The sequence below is a fragment of the Dendrobates tinctorius genome, unplaced genomic scaffold (genome assembly GCF_039654945.1).
Source record: "Dendrobates tinctorius isolate UK_male_01 unplaced genomic scaffold, ASM3965494v1 ptg000063l, whole genome shotgun sequence".
Lineage (NCBI taxonomy): Eukaryota > Metazoa > Chordata > Amphibia > Anura > Dendrobatidae > Dendrobates > Dendrobates tinctorius.
The window spans coordinates 30,262,862-30,283,726 of NW_027361731.1; the positions used below are offsets into that span (position 1 = coordinate 30,262,862).

A 20,865-nucleotide genomic window follows, 5' to 3' on the forward strand; every position below is an offset into this window, starting at 1 on the left:
CATGGGGAGAGGATGCCACCATCACCTGTCCAGGGGGGAAGGACACCACCATCACCTGTCCGGGTGGGGAGGACACCACCATCACCTGTCCATGGGGAGAGGATGCCACCATCACCTGTCCATGGGCACAGGATGTTACCATCGCCTGTCCATGGGGACAGGACGTCACCATCACCTGTCTAGGGGGAATGGACGCCACCATCACCTGTCCATGGGGGGAGGATGTCACCATCACCTGTCCAGGGGGAGAGTACGCCACCATCACCTGTCCATGGAGAGAGGACACCACCATCACCTGTCCATGGGAAGAGGACGTCACCATCACCTGTCTATGGGGAGAAGATGTCACCATCACCTGTCCAGGGAGCAGAACGCCACCAACACTTGTCCATGGGGAGAGGACATCACCATAACCTGTCTGTGGGGAGGACGTCACCATCACCTGTCCATGGGGAGAGGATGCCAACATCACATGTCCAGGACGGAGGACGTCACCATCACCTGTCCATGGGAAGAGGACGTCACCATCACCTGTCCATGAGGAGATGACGCCACCATCACCTGTCCAGGAGGGAGGACGTCACCATCACCTGTCCATGGGGAGAGGACGCCACCATCACCTGTCCATGGGAAGAGGACGTCACTATAATCTGTCCGTGGGGAGGACATCACCATCACCTGTCCATGGGAACAGGATGCCACCATCACCTGTCCATGGGGAGAAGTCACCATCACCTGTCCATGGGGATAAGACGTCACAATCACCTGTCAATGGGGAGAGGACGTCACCATCACCTGTCAATGGGGAGAGGACGTCAACATCACCTGTCCACGAGGAGAGGACGCCACCATCACCTGTCCAGGAGGGAGGACGCCACCATCACCTGTCCATGGGGAGAGGATGTCACCATCACCTGTCCATGAGGAGATGACGCCACCATCACCTGTCCAGGAGGGAGGACGTCACCATCACCTGTCTATGGGGAGAGGACGTCACCATCACCTGTCCATGGGGAGAAGATGTCACCATCACCTGTCCATGGGGAGAGGACGTCACCATAACCTGTCCGTGGGGAGAGGACGCCACCATCACCTGTCCATGGGAAGAGGACGTCACCATCACCTGTCCATGGGGAGAAGATGTCACCATCACCTGTCCATGGGGAGAGGACGTCACCATCACCTGTCTAGGGGGAGTGGACGCCACCATCACCTGTCTATGGGGGGAGGATGTCACCATCACCTGTCCAGGGGGAGAGTACGCCACCATCACCTGTCCATGGAGAGAGGACGCCACCATCACCTGTCCATGGGAAGAGGAAGTCACCATCACCTGTCTATGGGGAGATGTCACCATCACCTGTCCAGGGAGCAGAACGCCACCAACACTTGTCCATGGGGAGAGGACATCACCATAACCTGTCTGTGGGGAGGACGTCACCATCACCTGTCCATGGGAAGAGGACGCCACCATCACCTGTCCAGGGGGGAGAACGCCACCAACACCTGTCCATGGGGAGAGGACGTCACCATAACCTGTCCATGGGGAGAGGACGTCACCATAACCTGTCCATGGGGAGAGGACGTCACCATAACCTGTCAATGGGGAGAGGACGTCACCATCACCTGTCAATGGGGAGAGGACGTCACCATCACCTGTCAATGGGGAGAGGACGCCACCATCACCTGTCCACGAGGAGAGGACGCCACCATCACCTGTCCAGGAGGGAGGACGTCACCATCACCTGTCCATGGGGAGAGGACGTCACCATCACCTGTCCATGAGGAGATGACGCCACCATCACCTGTCCAGGAGGGAGGACGTCACCATCACCTGTCCATGGGGAGAGGACGCCACCATAACCTGTCCGTGGGGAGGACGTCACCATCACCTGTCCATGGGAACAGGATGCCACCATCACCTGTCCATGGGGAGAAGTCACCATCACCTGTCCATGGGGAGAAGACGCCACAATCACCTGTCCATGGGGAGAAGACGTCACCATCACCTGTCAATGGGGAGAAGACGCCACCACCACCTCTCCAGGGGGGAGGACGTCACCATCACCTGTCCATGAGGAGATGACGCCACCATCACCTGTCCAGGAGGGAGGACGCCACCATCACCTGTCCAGAGGGCGAACGTCACCATCACCTGTCCATGAGGAGATGACGCTAATATCACCTGTCCAGGGGGAAGGACGCCACCATCACCTGTCCAGAGGGCAGACACCACCATCACCTGTCCGAGGGGAAGACACCACCATCACCTGTCCAGGGGGGAGGATTCCACCATCACCTGTCCAGGGGGCGGACGCCATCATCACCTGTCCATGAGGAGATGATGCTAATATCACCTGTCCAGGGGGGAGGATGCCATCATCACCTGTCTGGGGGGGAGGATGCCATCATCACCTGTCTGGGAGGTAGGATGCCATCATCACCTGTCCAGGGGGGAGGATTCCACCATCACCTGTCCAGGGGGCGGACGCCATCATTACCTGTCCATGAGGAGATGATGCTAATATCACCTGTCCAGGGGGGAGGATGCCATCATCACCTGTCTGGGGGGGAGGATGCCATCATCACCTGTCCAGGGGAGAGAACGGCCACCATCACCTGTCCAGGGGAGCTTAAAACTCCTTCATAATAATCTGATGGTATCTGTTCCTTAATTAACAGATCAGCAAAGATCCCGACCACAAACTGTGAGAAACCGACGGAGGAGACGAAAGGAGGGGAGCCATTAATAGGTGTCATGTCTTATCCTCTAGTCACCTCCAGAGCTGCAGTCACTATTCTGCTGTTACATTGTGTCTTCTCCTCCAGTCACCCCCAGAGCTACAGTCACTATTCTGCTGTTACATTGTGTCTTATCCTTCAGTTACCCCCAGAGCTACAGTCACTATTCTGATGTTACATCATGTCTTATCCTCCGGTAACGTCCAGAGCTGCACTCACTATTCTGCTGTTAAATTGTGTCTTATCCTCAAGTCACTCCAGAGCTGCAGTCACTAGTCTACTGTTATATCGTGTCTTATCCTCCAGTCACCTCCAAAGCTGCAGTCACTATTCTGCTGTTACATCATGTCTTATCCTCCAACTCTTTTATTTTACAAAATTATCAAAATTACACTCAGAAACAAACCACAATACATAAACTAAAGAAAACCAACATAGACAGACATAAAATGCGCAAAACATGCGCAAACAACTGAAAGTCCAAATCCTTTCCTTGTCCTCCACTGAGCTTGGCAGCTTAGGGTCCCCCAGCAGGAATCCACTTAAAAGAAAATACAAAGAAACATAAACCACTCTCCCCACTCTCACTCCATTCACCCCCATTCACACCTCACCGATTTTACTGGTTTACTATTTACAATTTTACTATTTACAAAAACCAAACGAAAATAACCCTTTCCTGGCCCTCCGCCTTTAAAAAAAATAACTCCGCCACTTTGGCCGACAAACCTTACCTCCTATTACACAGCAAAGATTTTTTTTTTTTTTTTTTTTCTTTTTCCCTTTTTTTTCCCTCTCCCACACATGGCAACAAGTTCGCAGCCTTTTTTCCCACCACCTTGCACCGCAGGTCCTACAAGTTTGTAGCCTTGTCACTGCAAAATCTGGTCCACGAAGGTTTATGGCCTTTTGATTCCACACGAAAACTATTTCCAGGGTCCGCAGAGTCTACTTCTCCTGCCCTGCTCCTTTGCTCCTTCATGTTGCTCTTGGCATCCGGTCATCCATCCACCACCCCCCATGCACCCCCCTCCCAACCTGACTACACCCCATCCACACATTCTAACTAAAAAAAACGTGTGTAAGGCTGGTTTCACATTAGCGCACGCACGGCCGGGGGTAGCTCCGCCCCCGAGCCGGCTCTCTGCCCGGCGTGCCCGCCCCTTGCTTGTAGCGCCGCCTCCTAGCGCACAGCGGCGCCTGAGATCGGCGCACCCTATCTTTAGCATAGGGTGCGCAGATCGTACGCAGGCCGTGCGCTAGTTGCGCTTTGACCTGCGCTGCGCACTTTTGACGGTGCGCCGTGCGCGCCAAAATCAAACTTTTCGGATTTTGGCGCGCACGGCGCACCGTCAAAAGTGCGCAGCGCAGGTCAAAGCGCAACTAGCGCACGGCCTGCGCACGATCTGCGCACCCTATGCTAAAGATAGGGTGCGCCAATCGCAGGCGCCGCTGTGCGCTAGGAGGCGGCGCTACAAGCAAGGGGCGGGCACGCCGGGCAGAGAGCCGGCTTGGGGGCGGAGCTACCCCCGGCCGTGCGTGCGCTTAAAAAGCGCTAATGTGAAACCAGCTTTATATGTTTTTCCTTTTACCAAAGCACAACCAAAAGACATTTTCCAAAACTCTCAATACTATCCCATCTACTTACGCATTAATATACAAACTAAACACAGCATTTGCATACCCAAGGCCCAAGTTTGGCACCTGTAAGCCCAATATCCATTATATTTCCTGTTTTTAAAACAAAAAGCTAAGGTGGCATGCACCAGCCCACCACCAGGAAAAAGGGGTTCTAGAGGCTCCATCCCTCACTAACACATTCATCCTATCCCTCAAGAACTAAGACTGTCCCTACTTCTGTCCCTAAAAAAGAAACCTGTCCCTATCTGTCCCTACCTGCCCCTACTCTACCTAACTTAACATAACTAACTCTCTATCTGTCCCTCAGTGCCTGTCCCTCCCTGTCCCTATCTGCCCCTACTTCTGTCCCTAACACACCCAGTGAAACTTATGCTATCCCTACCCTCATTCACACGGAGCTAGCTCTCCCTTGAGTGCGTTTTTAAAAGGAGAGGCCTCTCCAAAGCCAAGAGGCCTTCCTCACACCCAACCTTTTAAACTCCAAAGAACGGACCTTCACCAGGTCACCCAAGATGTTTCCTACCACCTCATCCCTTGGGAGGGTTTTTTCCGCGTCGAAACTAGGCACCGTGCATTCCAAGTGTGGAACCTAACCGCTGCACTGACTAGGAATAAAGTGCACGGGTCCCGGCCACCCAGGGATCTGAACGCTCCATAGGCCCATTCAGCGTAGGAGAGGGACGCCAGCCGCGGCCAACGTATGGAAGCACCCACCCTGTTGTAAACCTCTGCATTAAAGGGACAATGAAGCAGGAAGTGCTCCATGCTTTCCAGCACGTCGCCACACTCCTCACGAGGGCAACCCCGGTCATCGGAGTTCCTGCACTTCAAGTTGTCCCTTACATACAGCCTCCCGTGGAAGCAACGCCAGGTCAAGTCCCAAAACTTCATGGGGATCCGCTTAGAATTTAAAAGCCCCATCCCGACCTCCAGATCCCGGCCTGGGCAATCCTTAAGGGCCAGGGGCTTCTGGAAATGGGTCAACAGGACCCTCCTGTCAAGGCACTGCCTCGACATGGTCCTGATTTCCCACATTCCCAGACCCCACCGGCGGATCACCTTCAGAACCGGGGTAGCATAAGCCGGGAGATGCCCATGAGGTGTGCGTAGGTCCTTCACCCGCCCTCCTGTCTCCCATTCCTGGAAGAAAAGCCAAAGCCAACCCTTGCAGGAGACTACCCACGGAGGAGCCCTCTCTAGCCAGAGGTTGGAGATGTTAGTCTTAAGAAAGGTGTTTACTAGAAACACCACCGGGTTGACCATACCCAACCCGCCTAGTCTCCTCGTACGGTATGTAACCTCCCTCTTGATTAGGTTAAGCCTATTCCCCCATAACAATTGGAAGAACAGGCTATAGACCCGTGTCCAGAGAGGTTCCGGCAAGATGCACACACTGCCCAAGTATATCAATAAAGATAGCAGATAGCCTTTAGCCAGGGCAACCCTTTCCCTCAGGGTTAAAGACCAACCCTTCCATTGGTCCACCTTTTGGGCGGTGATCTTAAGTCTGCCCTCCCAATTTTGCTGGGGGTAGTCCCCGGGGCCAAATTCGATGCCTAGAATTTTGGCGGTGGCCTGGGGCCCTGAAAGGCTGTCCGGGAGATCAAAACTAGGATCTCCCCCTCCCAGCCAGAGACTTTCACACTTATCCCGGTTGATCATGGACCCGGATGCCTCCGAGTAGCGCACTACCTCCGAAATGACCCAGTCCGCCTCCCCTCTCGAGGATACGAACAGGGAAACATCATCGGCGTACGCCACCACCCTCAGAGAGGAGCCAGAGCCCGCCTGGTCCATCCCGACTCCCGCCAACGGTCCACGATCTACCCTCCTTAAGAAGGGATCGATCGCGAACACGTATAAAAGCGGGCTCAGCGGACAGCCCTGACGAACCCCAGAACCCACCTCAAAAGGGTGACCTGACCAACCGTTAACCAGCGGAAAAGTCTCAGCCCCTTGGTACAAGATCTCTAACCATTTTACAAACCTCCCAGGCAGACCATACCTCAAAAGGACGGACCAGAGGTACTCGTGGTTGACCCGGTCAAAGGCTTTCGCTTGATCTAATGACAGCAAGTACCCCTTCCAGTGACCTGCCCTACCCTGCTCCACTGCCTCTCGGACACCGAGCACAGCACTAAAAGTACTGCGGCCTGGAACAGAGCAATGCTGGGCCCCTGAAAGGAGCCGGGGTGCAAACTTCACCAGCCGATTAAACAGCACCTTGGCCAGAACCTTCCGGTCCGTATCGAGAAGCGCTATGGGACGCCAGTTCTCGATACGGGACGGATCCTTACCCTTTGACAGAATAATGAGGGCTGACTTCCTCATTGAGCCGTGAAGGGTGCCCGAGGAGAGACACTCATTAAAGACCCCTGTCAAGAGGGGGACCAAGGAGTCCCTAAAAGTCTTATAGAACTCAGATGTTAAGCCATCCGGACCTGGCGATTTCTTGAGCCGAAGCCCATCAATGGCCAGTCTCACTTCCTCTTCCCTGATTTCTTCTGCCAAAACACCAAGAGAGGGATCACCCCCTGGCTCAGGGACGGCTTCAGCCAGGAAAGCCGACATCCTGTCCCGATCCAGATCCTTCTTTTCCAATAGGTGTGAGTAGAAGGATCTGACTACCTCCAGGATCCCTGATTTGGATCTGTTCAGGGACCCCGTACTGTCGATCAGTCCTGTCACCATCTTACAATTCACTGACATCTTACAGTTTCTGTAAGGGTCGGGCGAGCGGTACTTCCCGAAGTCCCTCTCAAAAACCAAAGATGTGTGCCTATCATACTGACACCTCTTGAGCAAAGATTTCACTCTGGAGATTTCCTCTCGGTCACCTCCAGTCGAGACAAGCTGCTCGAGTTTCCTCCCCAGAGCCTGGTACAAGCGGTGCCTGTTCAGACTCCTGAGGCTCGAGAGCTGACGGAAGAACCCCGCCACCCGCTTTTTGAAGATCTCCCACCACTCTGACTTACTACTACAGAGATCCAACAGTGGTACCTGGCTCTGAAAAAAATCCTCGAAGGATTGTCTCACCTCCGCTTCTTCCAGCAGGGATGAATTGAGCTTCCACAGCCCTCTTCCCATCCGAGGAGTCTCTGCAACATTCAGAGAAAAGAAAATTAGACAGTGATCGGAGAACTCCACCTCAACGGCAGACACAGCAGAAAAGATGGCGTCCTCCTTCAAAAAAAACCTGTCTATTCTAGACCTACTGCTACCCCTATGGTAGGTGAAACCCCCGTGACCTGGGGTGTGCCGGATGTGGACATCCACCAGGCGAGCTTCACTGGCTATGCTATTCAATGCGACGCTATCATAAGCCAGGCGATCTCCGGGACCCCCCCGGTCATGGGACCTCGTAATGGTGTTGAAGTCCCCACCGAAGACCACCTGTCGGCTCGTAAAAAGAAAGGGTTTGATCCTCAGGAAGAGACATTTGCGGTCCCACTTGGACTGCGGGCCGTAGATGTTGATGAGCCGGAGCTCTTGTCCCCTCATGAAGACATCTAGGATCAGGCACCTCCCCATTTCCAACTCAGTAACCCGTCGGCATTCAACTGCTGCAGTCTTAAAAAGGACTGCCACCCCGCTATACGGCTCGGCCGCAAGAGACCAGTATGAGGGCCCGCACCTCCACTCCCTCCGTGCTTTATAGATGGCCCCCATGTCTGTTAGTCTGGTCTCCTGCAAAAATAAAATTTCTGCCTCAATCCAGGAGAAAAAATCAAAGGCCGTGAAGCGAGCCGCATCTGACTTAATGCTGGCGACATTAATAGACGCCAGCGTCAACGGGGCGAGTTCAGCCATCATGGGTGATCGAGTTGGATGGCCAATTTCTTCCCTACCCCGCTATCACCTCCACCTGGGGGAGGGGTCAGACACCTTCCTTTTCAGGGAAGCTCCCGACGTGTCCATCCCACCCCCCCCCCGGTGTCCTCGCCCCCAGGTTCCAGGTCTGTCCCCCCATCAGGAGGAACAATGCCCCCTGAGGGACGGACTCTGCCATCCCCTGAAGGACCCTCCGGTGTTGCCCCCGGCCCAGTACCCTCGTCTTGCGGTTCATCATCTGAACCTCTGAGGGCGCTGAACCGGTTGGAGAGTCTGATCAGAGGGGGGCCAGCGGGCCCTTCCGTATGCACTCTTGTGGTCGGGGGCGGGGGAGACTTTGAAGGCTTGTCAGCCTTCCTCCCCACCGCTTTGCGCTTGGCACGCCTGGTTTTGCCACCTGGTGCTGTAGGCTGCTCTTGGACATCCTCATCAACACTTTCATACTGAGAGGAATTGTCCGAGTCAGCCGCTTTCTCCTCTCTCTCCATCCTCCTGATCGCCTCACTCACCGCACTCTCCCCCAGGGCCTCAGAGGCTTTGGCCACGGGCCTGGAGGGAGGAGCAGGCATCACCCCGGTTGCCCGAGGCTCCACCTGTCCCTTACCTCCCTGGTGCTTTTCCTGCCTCCGCTGGTACGCGGGGCCCCTTGCAGCATTGCCCTTCCTCACTGGCCCCTCAGCTCTTCCCCCTCCGCCACCACCTGCCACAGCAGAAGCAGCGCCACCGGGGGTTGCCCCCCCGCGGTCTCCCCCCACCGGGCCTGTGGCGGCATTAGAGAAAGAGCGAGGGCAGCGGCTGAGAGGGTGACCCAGGTCACCACACAGGTGGCACCGAATGTCTTAGCACAAGGCAGCCAGGTGACCTACCCCACCACACAACGCGCACTTCTGCACCTTGCAGTTGGCGCTGAAGTGGGTGGGGTCGCCGCACTTGTGGCAGACCCTCGGTTGCCCCTGGTAGAAGACCAGGATCCTGTCCCTTCCCAGGAACGCCGAGGAAGGGATGTGGGTGACCGTGCCGCCGGAAACCTTCAATTTGACCATGAAGGTCCAGCCCCCCGACCAGATGCCAAACTCGTCCCTGTTCTTTTTTGGGACCTCGGTGACCTCCCCGTAACGGGAAAGCCACATCATGATGTCCACGCCTGCGAGTGACTCGTTACATGTAACCACGGTCACTCGCTTGACGGAATTTTGGCGAGACACCGCTTGAGCCACGAAGTCTCGCCATCCGGGCTCTTCTCGCACCAGCTCGTAGTTTGACCAGAAGAGCTCAAGCCCCTCTGGCCGCACGAAGCTGACGTCAAAGAAGCGGGACGCCGAAGGATGTATCAGGGCAAAGATGTCATTCGCCCCGATGCCCATCTTAAGGAGGAGCTCCACCACCTTGCTCCTAGGTGGACAAGCTTCACTGCCCCCCCACCTAAGACGGACCACATTCCTTCTTGGCGGCCCCTGCCCGGCTGTGGGAGAGACCAAACAGTCCCTCCCTCCCTTTGATTTTGGAAGGCTGCTAGGCCATGTCTCTCTATCCAGAAAGACAGGTCCACTGTCCTCCCCTCTACCATGATCGATCTTTCTCCCCTTTGGAGGGCCTCCAGGAAACGGCGGTGCAAACCGCCGTCCCCGGAGCCCGGAGGCGAGGAGACCCCCCGGAACCACCCCGACCCCCAGCCGCGGCCCCCGCATAATTACGTTGGGGCCTCGCGGCTGGGGGGGCAGACGGGCCAGCCCTCCCACCACTACCACCACTTGTGCCAGCACCCTCATTCACTCTCCCGTTCACTCTTTTATTATTTCCACTCGCTCCGGCACTCACTCCAGCATTTACTGCCACATTCACACTCGGACTCACTCCCTCATCCATATCGCTCACATCACCATTTATGTCCTCAAACAGCTCTTCAAAAATATCTCCTATCTCACTCCCACTTCCGGATAGACCACTATTTACATTAGCAGACTTGGTGTTGCAGTACCCCTGCCTGCCTGCTGGGGGCCCTGACTGGCCAGTGCTCTGCTCCTTGGAGCTGCTGGCACTGCTCCAACTCTTGTCCAGGAGTGCCGCTGCCCCTTTAAATACCTCCGAGCAGAGCGCACTCAGTACGCCCTGCCCAAGCCTGGGAGCAGCAGCAGCTCCTGGGTTCTCTGGCTCCACTTTTTTTTCTTTTTGCGGTGTCTTTGCACTGAGGGCAGGGACGGCCACTGCCACCGCACCCTGCCCTCTGCTGTTCGCCCCCGCCGGCTTCCCAAGGAGCGCCAGAGCCCCCACACCACCAGATGGAGGTAAGCGGGCTGGGGACCCCGACAACTCCCTACCGACTTTTGGGGGCACTATGCTGCTTGAGGGGGTAGGCGGGACAGGAGGCAGTGGGTCCGCCAAGGCCACGCCCCCCCACCGGCCGCAGCCACTCCGGGCAGAGCAGTGACCCCTTGCGAGGCCACGCCCTCCCCAGGTGACGCGGGCACAGCGGGCGGGACAGCGGCCGAGGAGGACACCCCCCCCGCATGCCGCAGCCTTTGCAGGCTGGGCAACACTCGGGGAGACCACGCCCCCATCACGGACCGTCACTGCGCCCCTGAACCCACCACTTGATGTTGGCAGGGCTGGCCACTCCCCCCCGTCGCCCAGCGGCGGCGGTGCCCCCAGCACGGACCCCTTTTTGGGTCTACGCGCCGGGGATCCCGCTCTTGCCACGGGCGCCGTCAGAGGAGCTACCAGCCCCTTGCATTTTTTTAGCTGCTGCTTCACAGCAGCCTCCACGCCCTTTCTAGGTCTCTGGACCCCCATAAGTTGACCAGACTTAACGGACCCGTGCGTGGGGGATCCAGAGACCTCAGCACTCACCGCCGGAGGTGCGGTCCTGGCTGTACCCGTGCTGAGCGCCAGGCCACCCCCCCCTGCCACCGGGGACTGAGCCCGGGCACCACTACTGCCAATACCGCCAGCGGCTGTTACACCACTGACACCAGCACCGACCTCCATGTCGCTGCCTGAACCCTCACCACCAGATGTGACGGTAAGGTCCAGGCACACATCACTCTGCCCGCGCCCCCGCTGTGGACCCACCACAGGGCCCGAGCCGGGGTGGGCAGCGGGTTCCATACAGCGGGACAGAGGGGCCCGGAAAGAGGGACAAACATAAGTTTGTCAGCCACGGTGTTTTTTGGCTTGGGCTTGTTTTTTTTCTTTTTCCTCTTTCCGGTTGCCTCGTCCTCAGGGCAGACCTCATCCCCAAAGAGCAGTGTGCCAAACCGCTCTGGGGACTCAATCCGCCTCACCTGTTGTAGGACGAGGCAGCCCCCCTGACTACTACTGTCCCCACTTCCACCAGCCTCCCCCTCGCCCCCACTTTCCTCCGAGTAACTGGAGTCCGGTGGAAGAGCCACTTGCTCAGGGGCGACCCCGCTGCATGTTACCTGGGTGTTGTTGCTCACCAGGCCTTCAGGTGGGGCAGGCGTAGATGTTCCGCCATCCTCCTCCTCCTCTTGGCCCTCCACCTGGCAGGAGCCTCCTGACCCCCCAGGAGACCCACCGGTCATGGCTCTAAACCGGTCATCGTTTTTCAGTTTCTCTGCGAAGGGGCCGCTCCCACTCAGGATAGCCGCTCGTATCTCCTCCAAGGCCCTGATAGCCCCCTTCAGCCTCTCCACCGTGGCGGAGACCTCAGCTCGTCTCGGGGCGGGGAGCCGGTTCTTAGCCACCGCTCGTGCTCCCCTTAACTCCTCCCGGAGTTTTCTCAGCTGTTTGGCGGCCTCCTCATATTCGCAGAGGTGCGCATGGATGCGGGAGGCGTAGATGGTAGATGGCTCTCCCTCAGCTCTGGAGCCCCAGATGTTGGGGGGCTCTGCCACTGCACCTCTGCTCTGGGCCGCCACTCCTCCGGGAGGAGGAGCTGCCACGGTACCAGCTTCGGGGGGCCCGGTGTCCCGGGGCTCCTGGGTCCTGCGACACCCTCTCTCCTGGCTCCGTCTCTTCCCCATCTCCCTGGGACTGGCTGGCTGCACCCTGGCCTCCGGATGGTGCTGAGGCCCCCCACCCCCAGCTGGCTTGCCGGGGGATGGGAGCCAGGGGCACAGCCCCGGCGCTCAGTCCCAGGGAAAGTCCTCTTTCCTGGGAAGGGGGCAGATGGAAAGTCCTTGCAGGAAAAAACCTCCCTTCCCAGGAGCTTAGCAAGACCCTAGCCTGCGCTCAGCACAGATGCTCCTCCTCTTCCTGGGCGTGCTCTATCCTCCAGTCACCTCCAGAGCTGCACTCACTATTCTGCTGTTATATCGTGTCTTATCCTCCAGTCACCTCCAGAGCTGTACTCACTATTCTGCTATTACATTGTTTCTTATCCTCTAGTCACCTCCAGAGCTGCACTCACTATTCTGCTGTTATATCGTGTCTTATCCTCCTGTCACCTCCAGAGCTGCACTCACTATTCTGCTGTTACATTGTGTCTTATCCTCCAGTCACCCCCCGAGCTGCAGACACTATTCTGCTGTTACATCATGTTTTATCCTCCAGTCACCCCCCGAGCTGCAATCACAATGTGACGCCCCTGTTGCAGGGTCTCGGCTGTAACCAGGTTGTTTTTCTGTGACAGGTAATTTTGAGGGTGATGAGCAGCGTTACGTTGTGGTGAAGTCTGCGGAGGAGAGCACATGCAGCGTTATCCCCATGTTGCCTACTTCATTCTTTACAGGAAACAACCAGCACAACCACGAGGGGGCGCAATCAGCAGCCGACACGACCAGTACTGAAGCCGAACAAGGTGACCCCAATAGTGATGACCGTCCCCCAGTATAGAGCTCATGTGTAAGACCGGAGTCACACTTAACGTATAAAAATACGGTCCGTTTTTTGCGGACGAGAATCGCAGAAATGTTCCCTGATCAGTGCTCCGTGTGTCCTCCGTGTGCAGTGCGAGGATGCGATTTTCTCGCATCTAAGCATCCGTGTGACATCCGTATGGCGAGATATTCTCCCCGGCGTACATGAAATGACACATGGTTGCATACAGTAAAGCATTTCATTTAGTTTTATATATGTCTTTGACTAATAATTAGATTAGTGTATGTGGGTAAAATCTGGGACATGTAGGTGTTACATTAACTTGTTAATTCGTTGAAAAAAATTATGCGGGCTCCCGCGCAATTTTCTTCGCCAGAGAGGGAAAGCCAGTGAGTGAGGGCAGATATTAATAGCCTAGAGAGGGACCATGTTTATCCCCCCCCCTCTCGGCTACAAACATCTGCCCCCAGCCACCCCAGAAAAGGCGCCAATTCCAGCACTTACCCTCTGTGTTCCCATTGCCCTGTAGCGGGTGGCATATAGGGTAATAAGGGGTGAATGCCACCTAGTAATTGAAAGGTGACATTAAGCTGGGTTAATAATGGAGAGATGTCAATAAGACACCTCTCCATTATTAATCCAATAGTATTAAAGGGTTAAAAAATACACACAGAGTAATTAGAAAATATTTTAATGAAATAATGACACACAGTTTTCGACCTAATTTATTACACAGCCAATCGAACTGAAGCCACCGTTCTCCTGTAATAAAAATTAATTACCTCTCCGCCGTTCAGTCATGTCCCCCGCTGCAATCCATCTGAAGCTGTAAACTTATGAGAAATGAATGGAAACCTATCTGCGCAGACGCCCCGGCTGACCGGAGATGAACTGACTATAGTGTATACTGTACAGGGGATGTAGTGTATACTATACATGGGGATGTAGTGTATACTGCACAGGGGGATGTAGTGTATACTTTACCTGAGGATGTAATGTATACTGTACAGGGGGATGTAGTGTATACTGCACAAGGGGATGTAGTGTATACTGCACAAGGGGATGTAGTGTATACTGCACAGGGGGATGTAGTGTATACTGCACAGGGGGATGTAGTGTATACTGCACAGGGGGATGTAGTGTATACTGCACAGGGGGATGTAGTGTATACTGCACAGGAGGATGTAGTGTATACTGCACAGGGGGATGTAGTGTATACTGTACAGGGGGATGTAGTGTATACTATACAGGGGGATGTAGTGTATACTGCACAGGGGGATGTAGTGTATACTGCACAGGGGGATGTAGTGTATACTGCACAGGGGGATGTAGTGTATACTGCACAGGAGGATGTAGTGTATACTATACAGGGGGATGTAGTGTATACTATACAGGGGGATGTAGTGTATACTGCACAGGGGGATGTAGTGTATACTGCACAATGGGATGTAGTGTATACTGTAGAGGGGGATGTAGTGTATACTGCACAGGGGGATGTAGTGTATACTGCACAGGGGGATGTAGTGTATATTGCACAGGGGGATGTAGTGTATACTGTACAGGAGGATGAAGTGTATACTGTACAGGAGGATGTAGTGTATGCTGTACAGGGGAATGCAGTGTATACTGTACAGGAGGATGTAGTGTATGCTGTACAGGGGAATGCAGTGTATACTGTACAGGAGGATGTAGTGTATACTGTACAGGGGCATATAGTGTATACTGTACAGGGGCTGTAGTGTATACTGTACAGGAGGATGTAGTGTATGCTTTACAGGAGGATGTAGTGTATGCTGTACAGGGGAATGCAGTGTATACTGCACAGGGGGATGTAGTGTATACTGCACAGGGGATGTAGTGTATACTGCACAGGGGATGTAGTGTATACTGTACAGGGGGATGTAGTGTATACTATACAGGGGATGTAGTGTATACTGCACAGGGGGATGTAGTGTATACTGTACAGGAGGATGTAGTGTATACTGCACAGGGGGATGTAGTGTATACTGTACAGGATGTAGTGTATACTGTACAGGGGGATGTAGTGTATGCTGTACAGGAGGATGTAGTGTATACTGTACAGGGGGATGTAGTGTATACTATACAGGGGATGTAGTGTATACTGCACAGGGGGATGTAGTGTATACTGTACAGGAGGATGTAGTGTATACTGTACAGGAGGATGTAGTGTATGCTGTACAGGGGAATGCAGTGTATACTGTACAGGAGGATGTAGTGTATGCTGTACAGGGGAATGCAGTGTATACTATACAGGAGGATGTAGTGTATACTGCACAGGGGATGTAGTGTATACTGTACAGGGGGATGTGTATACTGTACAGGGGATGTAGTGTATACTGTACAGGAGGATTTAGTGTATACTGCACAGGGGAATGTAGTGTATACTGCACAGTAGGATGTAGTGTATACTGCACAGGGGGATGTAGCGTATACTGTACAGGGGGATGTAGTGTATACTATACAGGGGGATGTAGTGTATACTGCACAAGGGGATGTAGTGTATACTGTAGAGGGGGATGTAGTGTATACTGCACAGGAGGATGTAGTGTATACTATACAGGGGGATGTAGTGTATACTGCACAAGGGGATGTAGTGTATACTGCACAGGGGGATGTAGTGTATACTGCACAGGAGGATGTAGTGTATACTATACAGGGGGATGTAGTGTATACTGCACAAGGGGATGTAGTGTATACTGTAGAGGGGGATGTAGTGTATACTGTACAGGGGGATGTAGTGTATACTGCACAGGGGAATGTAGTGTATACTGCACAGGGGAATGTAGTGTATACTGCACAAGGGGATGTAGTGTATACTATACAGGAGGATGTAGTGTATACTATACAGGGGGATGTAGTGTATACTGCACAAGGGGATGTAGTGTATACTGTAGAGGGGGATGTAGTGTATACTTTACAGGGGGATGTAGTGTATACTGCACAGGGGGATGTAGTGTATACTGCACAGGGGGATGTAGTGTATACTGCACAGGGGGATGTAGTGTATACTGCACAGGAGGATGTAGTGTATACTATACTGGGGGATGTAGTGTATACTGCACAAGGGGATGTAGTGTATACTGTAGAGGGGGATGTAGTTTATACTGTACAGGGGGATGTAGTGTATACTGCACAGGGGAATGTAGTGTATACTGCACAGGGGAATATAGTGTATACTGCACAAGGGGATGTAGTGTATACTATACAGGAGGATATAGAGTATACTATACAGGAGGATGTAGTGTACACTGTACAGGGGATGTAGTGTATACTATACAGGAGGATATAGAGTATACTATACAGGAGGATGTAGTGTACACTGTACAGGGGATGTAGTGTATACTATACAGGAGGATATAGTGTATACTGTACAGGGGGATGTAGTGCATAATATACAGGAGGATGTAGTGTATACTGTACAGGAGACTGTAGTGTATATTGTACAGGGGATGTAGTGTATACTATATAGGAGGATGTAGTGTATACTGTACAGGGTAATGTGTATGCTTTACAAGAGGATGTAGTGTATACTGTACACAGGAATGCAGTGCATACTGTACAGGAGGATGTAGTGTATACTGTACAGGGGGATGTAGTGTATACTGTACAGGGGGATGTAGTGTATACTTTACAGGAGGATATAGTGTATACATTACTGGAGGATATAGTGTATACTGTAGAGGTGGATGTAGTGTATACTGTACAGGAGGATGTAGTGTATGCTTTACAGGAGGTTGTAGTGTATACTGTACAGGGGGATGTAGTGTATGCTGTACAGGAGGATGTAGTGTATACTGTACAGGGGGATGTAGTGTATACTATACAGGGGATGTAGTGTATACTGCACAGGGGGATGTAGTGTATACTGTACAGGAGGATGTAGTGTATACTGTACAGGAGGATGTAGTGTATGCTGTACAGGGGAATGCAGTGTATACTGTACAGGAGGATGTAGTGTATGCTGTACAGGGGAATGCAGTGTATACTATACAGGAGGATGTAGTGTATACTGCACAGGGGATGTAGTGTATACTGTACAGGGGGATGTAGTGTATACTATACAGCGGGATGTGTATACTGTACAGGGGATGTAGTGTATACTGTACAGGAGGATTTAGTGTATACTGCACAGGGGAATGTAGTGTATACTGCACAGTAGGATGTAGTGTATACTGCACAGGAGGATGTAGTGTATACTATACAGGGGGATGTAGTGTATACTGCACAGGGGGATGTAGTGTATACTGCACAGGGGGATGTAGTGTATACTGCACAGGGGGATGTAGTGTATACTGCACAGGGGGATGTAGCGTATACTGTACAGGGGGATGTAGTGTATACTATACAGGGGGATGTAGTGTATACTGCACAAGGGGATGTAGTGTATACTGTAGAGGGGGATGTAGTGTATACTGCACAGGAGGATGTAGTGTATACTATACAGGGGGATGTAGTGTATACTGCACAAGGGGATGTAGTGTATACTGCACAGGGGGATGTAGTGTATACTGCACAGGAGGATGTAGTGTATACTATACAGGGGGATGTAGTGTATACTGCACAAGGGGATGTAGTGTATACTGTAGAGGGGGATGTAGTGTATACTGTACAGGGGGATGTAGTGTATACTGCACAGGGGAATGTAGTGTATACTGCACAGGGGAATGTAGTGTATACTTTACAGGAGGATATAGTGTATACATTACTGGAGGATATAGTGTATACTGTAGAGGTGGATGTAGTGTATACTGTACAGGAGGATGTAGTGTATGCTTTACAGGAGGTTGTAGTGTATACTGTACAGGGGGATGTAGTGTATGCTGTACAGGAGACTGTAGTGTATACTGTACAGGGGATGTAGTGTATACTATATAGGAGGATGTAGTGTATACTGTACAGGGTAATGTGTATGCTTTACAAGAGGATGTAGTGTATACTGTACACAGGAATGCAGTGCATACTGTACAGGAGGATGTAGTGTATACTGTACAGGGGGATGTAGTGTATACTGTACAGGGGGATGTAGTGTATACTTTACAGGAGGATATAGTGTATACATTACTGGAGGATATAGTGTATACTGTAGAGGTGGATGTAGTGTATACTGTACAGCAGGATGTAGTGTATGCTTTACAGGAGGTTGTAGTGTATACTGTACACGGGAATGCAGTGTATACTGTACAGGAGGATGTAGCGTATACTGTAGAGGGGGATGTAGTGTATACTGTACAGGGGGATGTAGTGTATACTTTACAGGAGGATATAGTGTATACTTTACTGGAGGATATAGTGTATACTGTAGAGGGGGATGTAGTGTATACTGTACAGCAGGATGTAGTGTATACTGTATAGGGGGATGTAGTGTATACTATACAGGGGGATGTGTATACTGTACAGGGGATGTAGTGTATACTGTACAGGAGGATGTAGTGTATACTGTACAGGGGGATATAGTGTATACTTTACTGGAGGATATAGTGTATACTGTAGAGGGGGATGTAGTGTATACTGTACAGCAGGATGTAGTGTATGCTTTACAGGAGGATGTAGTGTATACTGTACACGGGAATGCAGTGTATACTGTACAGGAGGATGTAGCGTATACTGTAGAGGGATATGTAGTGTATACTGTACAGGGGTATGTAGTGTATTCTTTACAGGAGGATATAGTGTATACTTTACTGGAGGATATAGTGTATACTGTAGAGGGGGATGTAGTGTATACTGTACAGCAGGATGTAGTGTATACTGTATAGGGGGATGTAGTGTATACTATACAGGGGGATGTGTATACTGTACAGGGGATATAGTGTATACTGTACAGGAGGATGTAGTGTATACTGTACAGGGGGATGTAGTGCATACTATACAGGAGGATGTAGTGTATACTGTACAGGGTAATGTAGTGTATGCTTTACAGGAGGATGTAGTGTATACTGTACACAGGAATGCAGTGTATACTGTACAGGAGGATGTAGTGTATACTATACAGGGGGATGTAGTGTATACTGTACAGGGTAATGTAGTGTATGCTTTACAGGAGGATGTAGTGTATACTGTACACAGGAATGTAGTGTATACTGTACAGGAGGATATAGTGTATACTGTAGAGGGGGATGTAGTGTATACTGTACAGCAGGATGTAGTGTATACTGTATAGGGGGATGTAGTGTATACTATACAGGGGGATGTGTATACTGTACAGGGGATGTAGTGTATGCTGTACAGGAGGATGCAGTGTATACTGTACAGGGGGATGTAGTGCATACTATACAGGAGGATGTAGTGTATACTGTACAGGGTAATGTAGTGTATGCTTTACAGGAGGATGTAGTGTATACTGTACACAGGAATGCAGTGTATACTGTACAAGAGGATGTAGTGTATACTGTACAGGGGGACGTAGTGTATACTGTAGAGGGGGATGTAGTGTATACTGTACAGGGGGATGTAGTGTATACTTTACAGGAGGATATAGTGTATACTTTACTGGAAGATATAGTGTATACTGTAGAGGGGGATGTAGTGTATACTGTACAGCAGGATGTAGTGTATGCTTTACAGGAGGATGTAGTGTATACTGTACACGGGAATGCAGTGTATACTGTACAGGAGGATGTAGTGTATACTGTACAGGGGGATGTAGTGTATACTGTAGAGGGGGATGTAGTGTATACTGTACAGGGGGATGTATTGTATACTTTACAGGAGGATATAGTGTATACTTTACTGGAGGATATAGTGTATACTGTAGAGGGGGATGTAGTGTATACTGTACAGCAGGATGTAGTGTATGCTTTACAGGAGGATGTAGTGTATACTGTACACGGGAATGCAGTGTATACTGTACAGGAGGATGTAGTGTATACTGTACAGGGGGATGTAGTGTATACTGTAGAGGGGGATGTAGTGTATACTCTACAGGGGGATGTAGTGTATACTTTACAGGAGGATATAGTGTATACTTTACTGGAGGATATAGTGTATACTTTACTGGAGGATATAGTGTATACTGTAGAGGGGGATGTAGTGTATACTGTACAGCAGGATGTAGTATATGCTTTACAGGAGGATGTAGTGTATACTGTACATGGGAATGCAGTGTATACTGTACAGGAGGATGCAGTGTATACTGTACAGGGGGATGTAGTGTATACTGTAGAGGGGGATGTAGTGTATACTGTACAGGGGGATGTAGTGTATACTTTACAGGAGGATATAGTGTATACTTTACTGAAGGATATAGTGTATACTGTAGAGGGGGATGTAGTGTATACTGTACAGCAGGATGTAGTGTATGCTTTACAGGAGGATGTAGTGTATACTGTACACGGGAATGCAGTGTATACTGTACAGAAGGATGTAGTGTACACTGTACAGGGGGATGTAGTGTATACTGTAGAGGGGGATGTAGTGTATACTGTACAGGGGGATGTAGTGTATACTTTACAGGAGGATATAGTGTATACTTTACTGGAGGATATAGTGTATACTGTAGAGGGGGATGTAGTGTATACTGTACAGCAGGATGTAGTGTATGCTTTACAGGAGGATGTAGTGTATACTGTACACGGGAATGCAATGTATACTGTACAGGGGGATGTAGTGTATACTGTAGAGGGGGATGTAGTGTATACTGTATAGGGGGATGCACTGTATTCTGTACAGGGTGGTGCATCGTATGCTGCACAGGAGGAATCTTCGGCATATTTTTTTGCTCTCCAGTTATATTTTGGCTTCCTCTCTTGGGATCTCTCTTGGAGGCCGGATTCTGTCTGCTATTACCTGCAGTGTACAGCACAATTCACATTGTGTCTCCCTCAGCTGCTAATATCATTATACTGCCCCTGG

At 51.7% G+C, this 20,865-nt stretch overlaps 1 protein-coding gene across 4 annotated transcripts in view; it reads left to right on the plus strand.

The window, feature by feature from the left end:
* PECAM1 (platelet and endothelial cell adhesion molecule 1) overlaps nucleotides 1-20,865 on the plus strand; it is a 53,691-nt gene that overhangs the window by 19,599 nt on the left and 13,227 nt on the right. Inside the window, exons 11-12 of one of the 4 annotated variants that reach the window (XM_073579777.1) lie at nucleotides 2,683-2,753; nucleotides 12,806-13,017. In XM_073579777.1, coding sequence (XP_073435878.1) covers nucleotides 2,683-2,753; nucleotides 12,806-13,008 — 274 coding nt within the window. In that variant the 3' untranslated portion in view covers nucleotides 13,009-13,017. The remainder of the gene's footprint in view (nucleotides 1-2,682; nucleotides 2,754-12,805; nucleotides 13,018-20,865) is intronic. The other 3 variants (XM_073579776.1, XM_073579778.1, XM_073579779.1) reach the window with 3 other exon arrangements.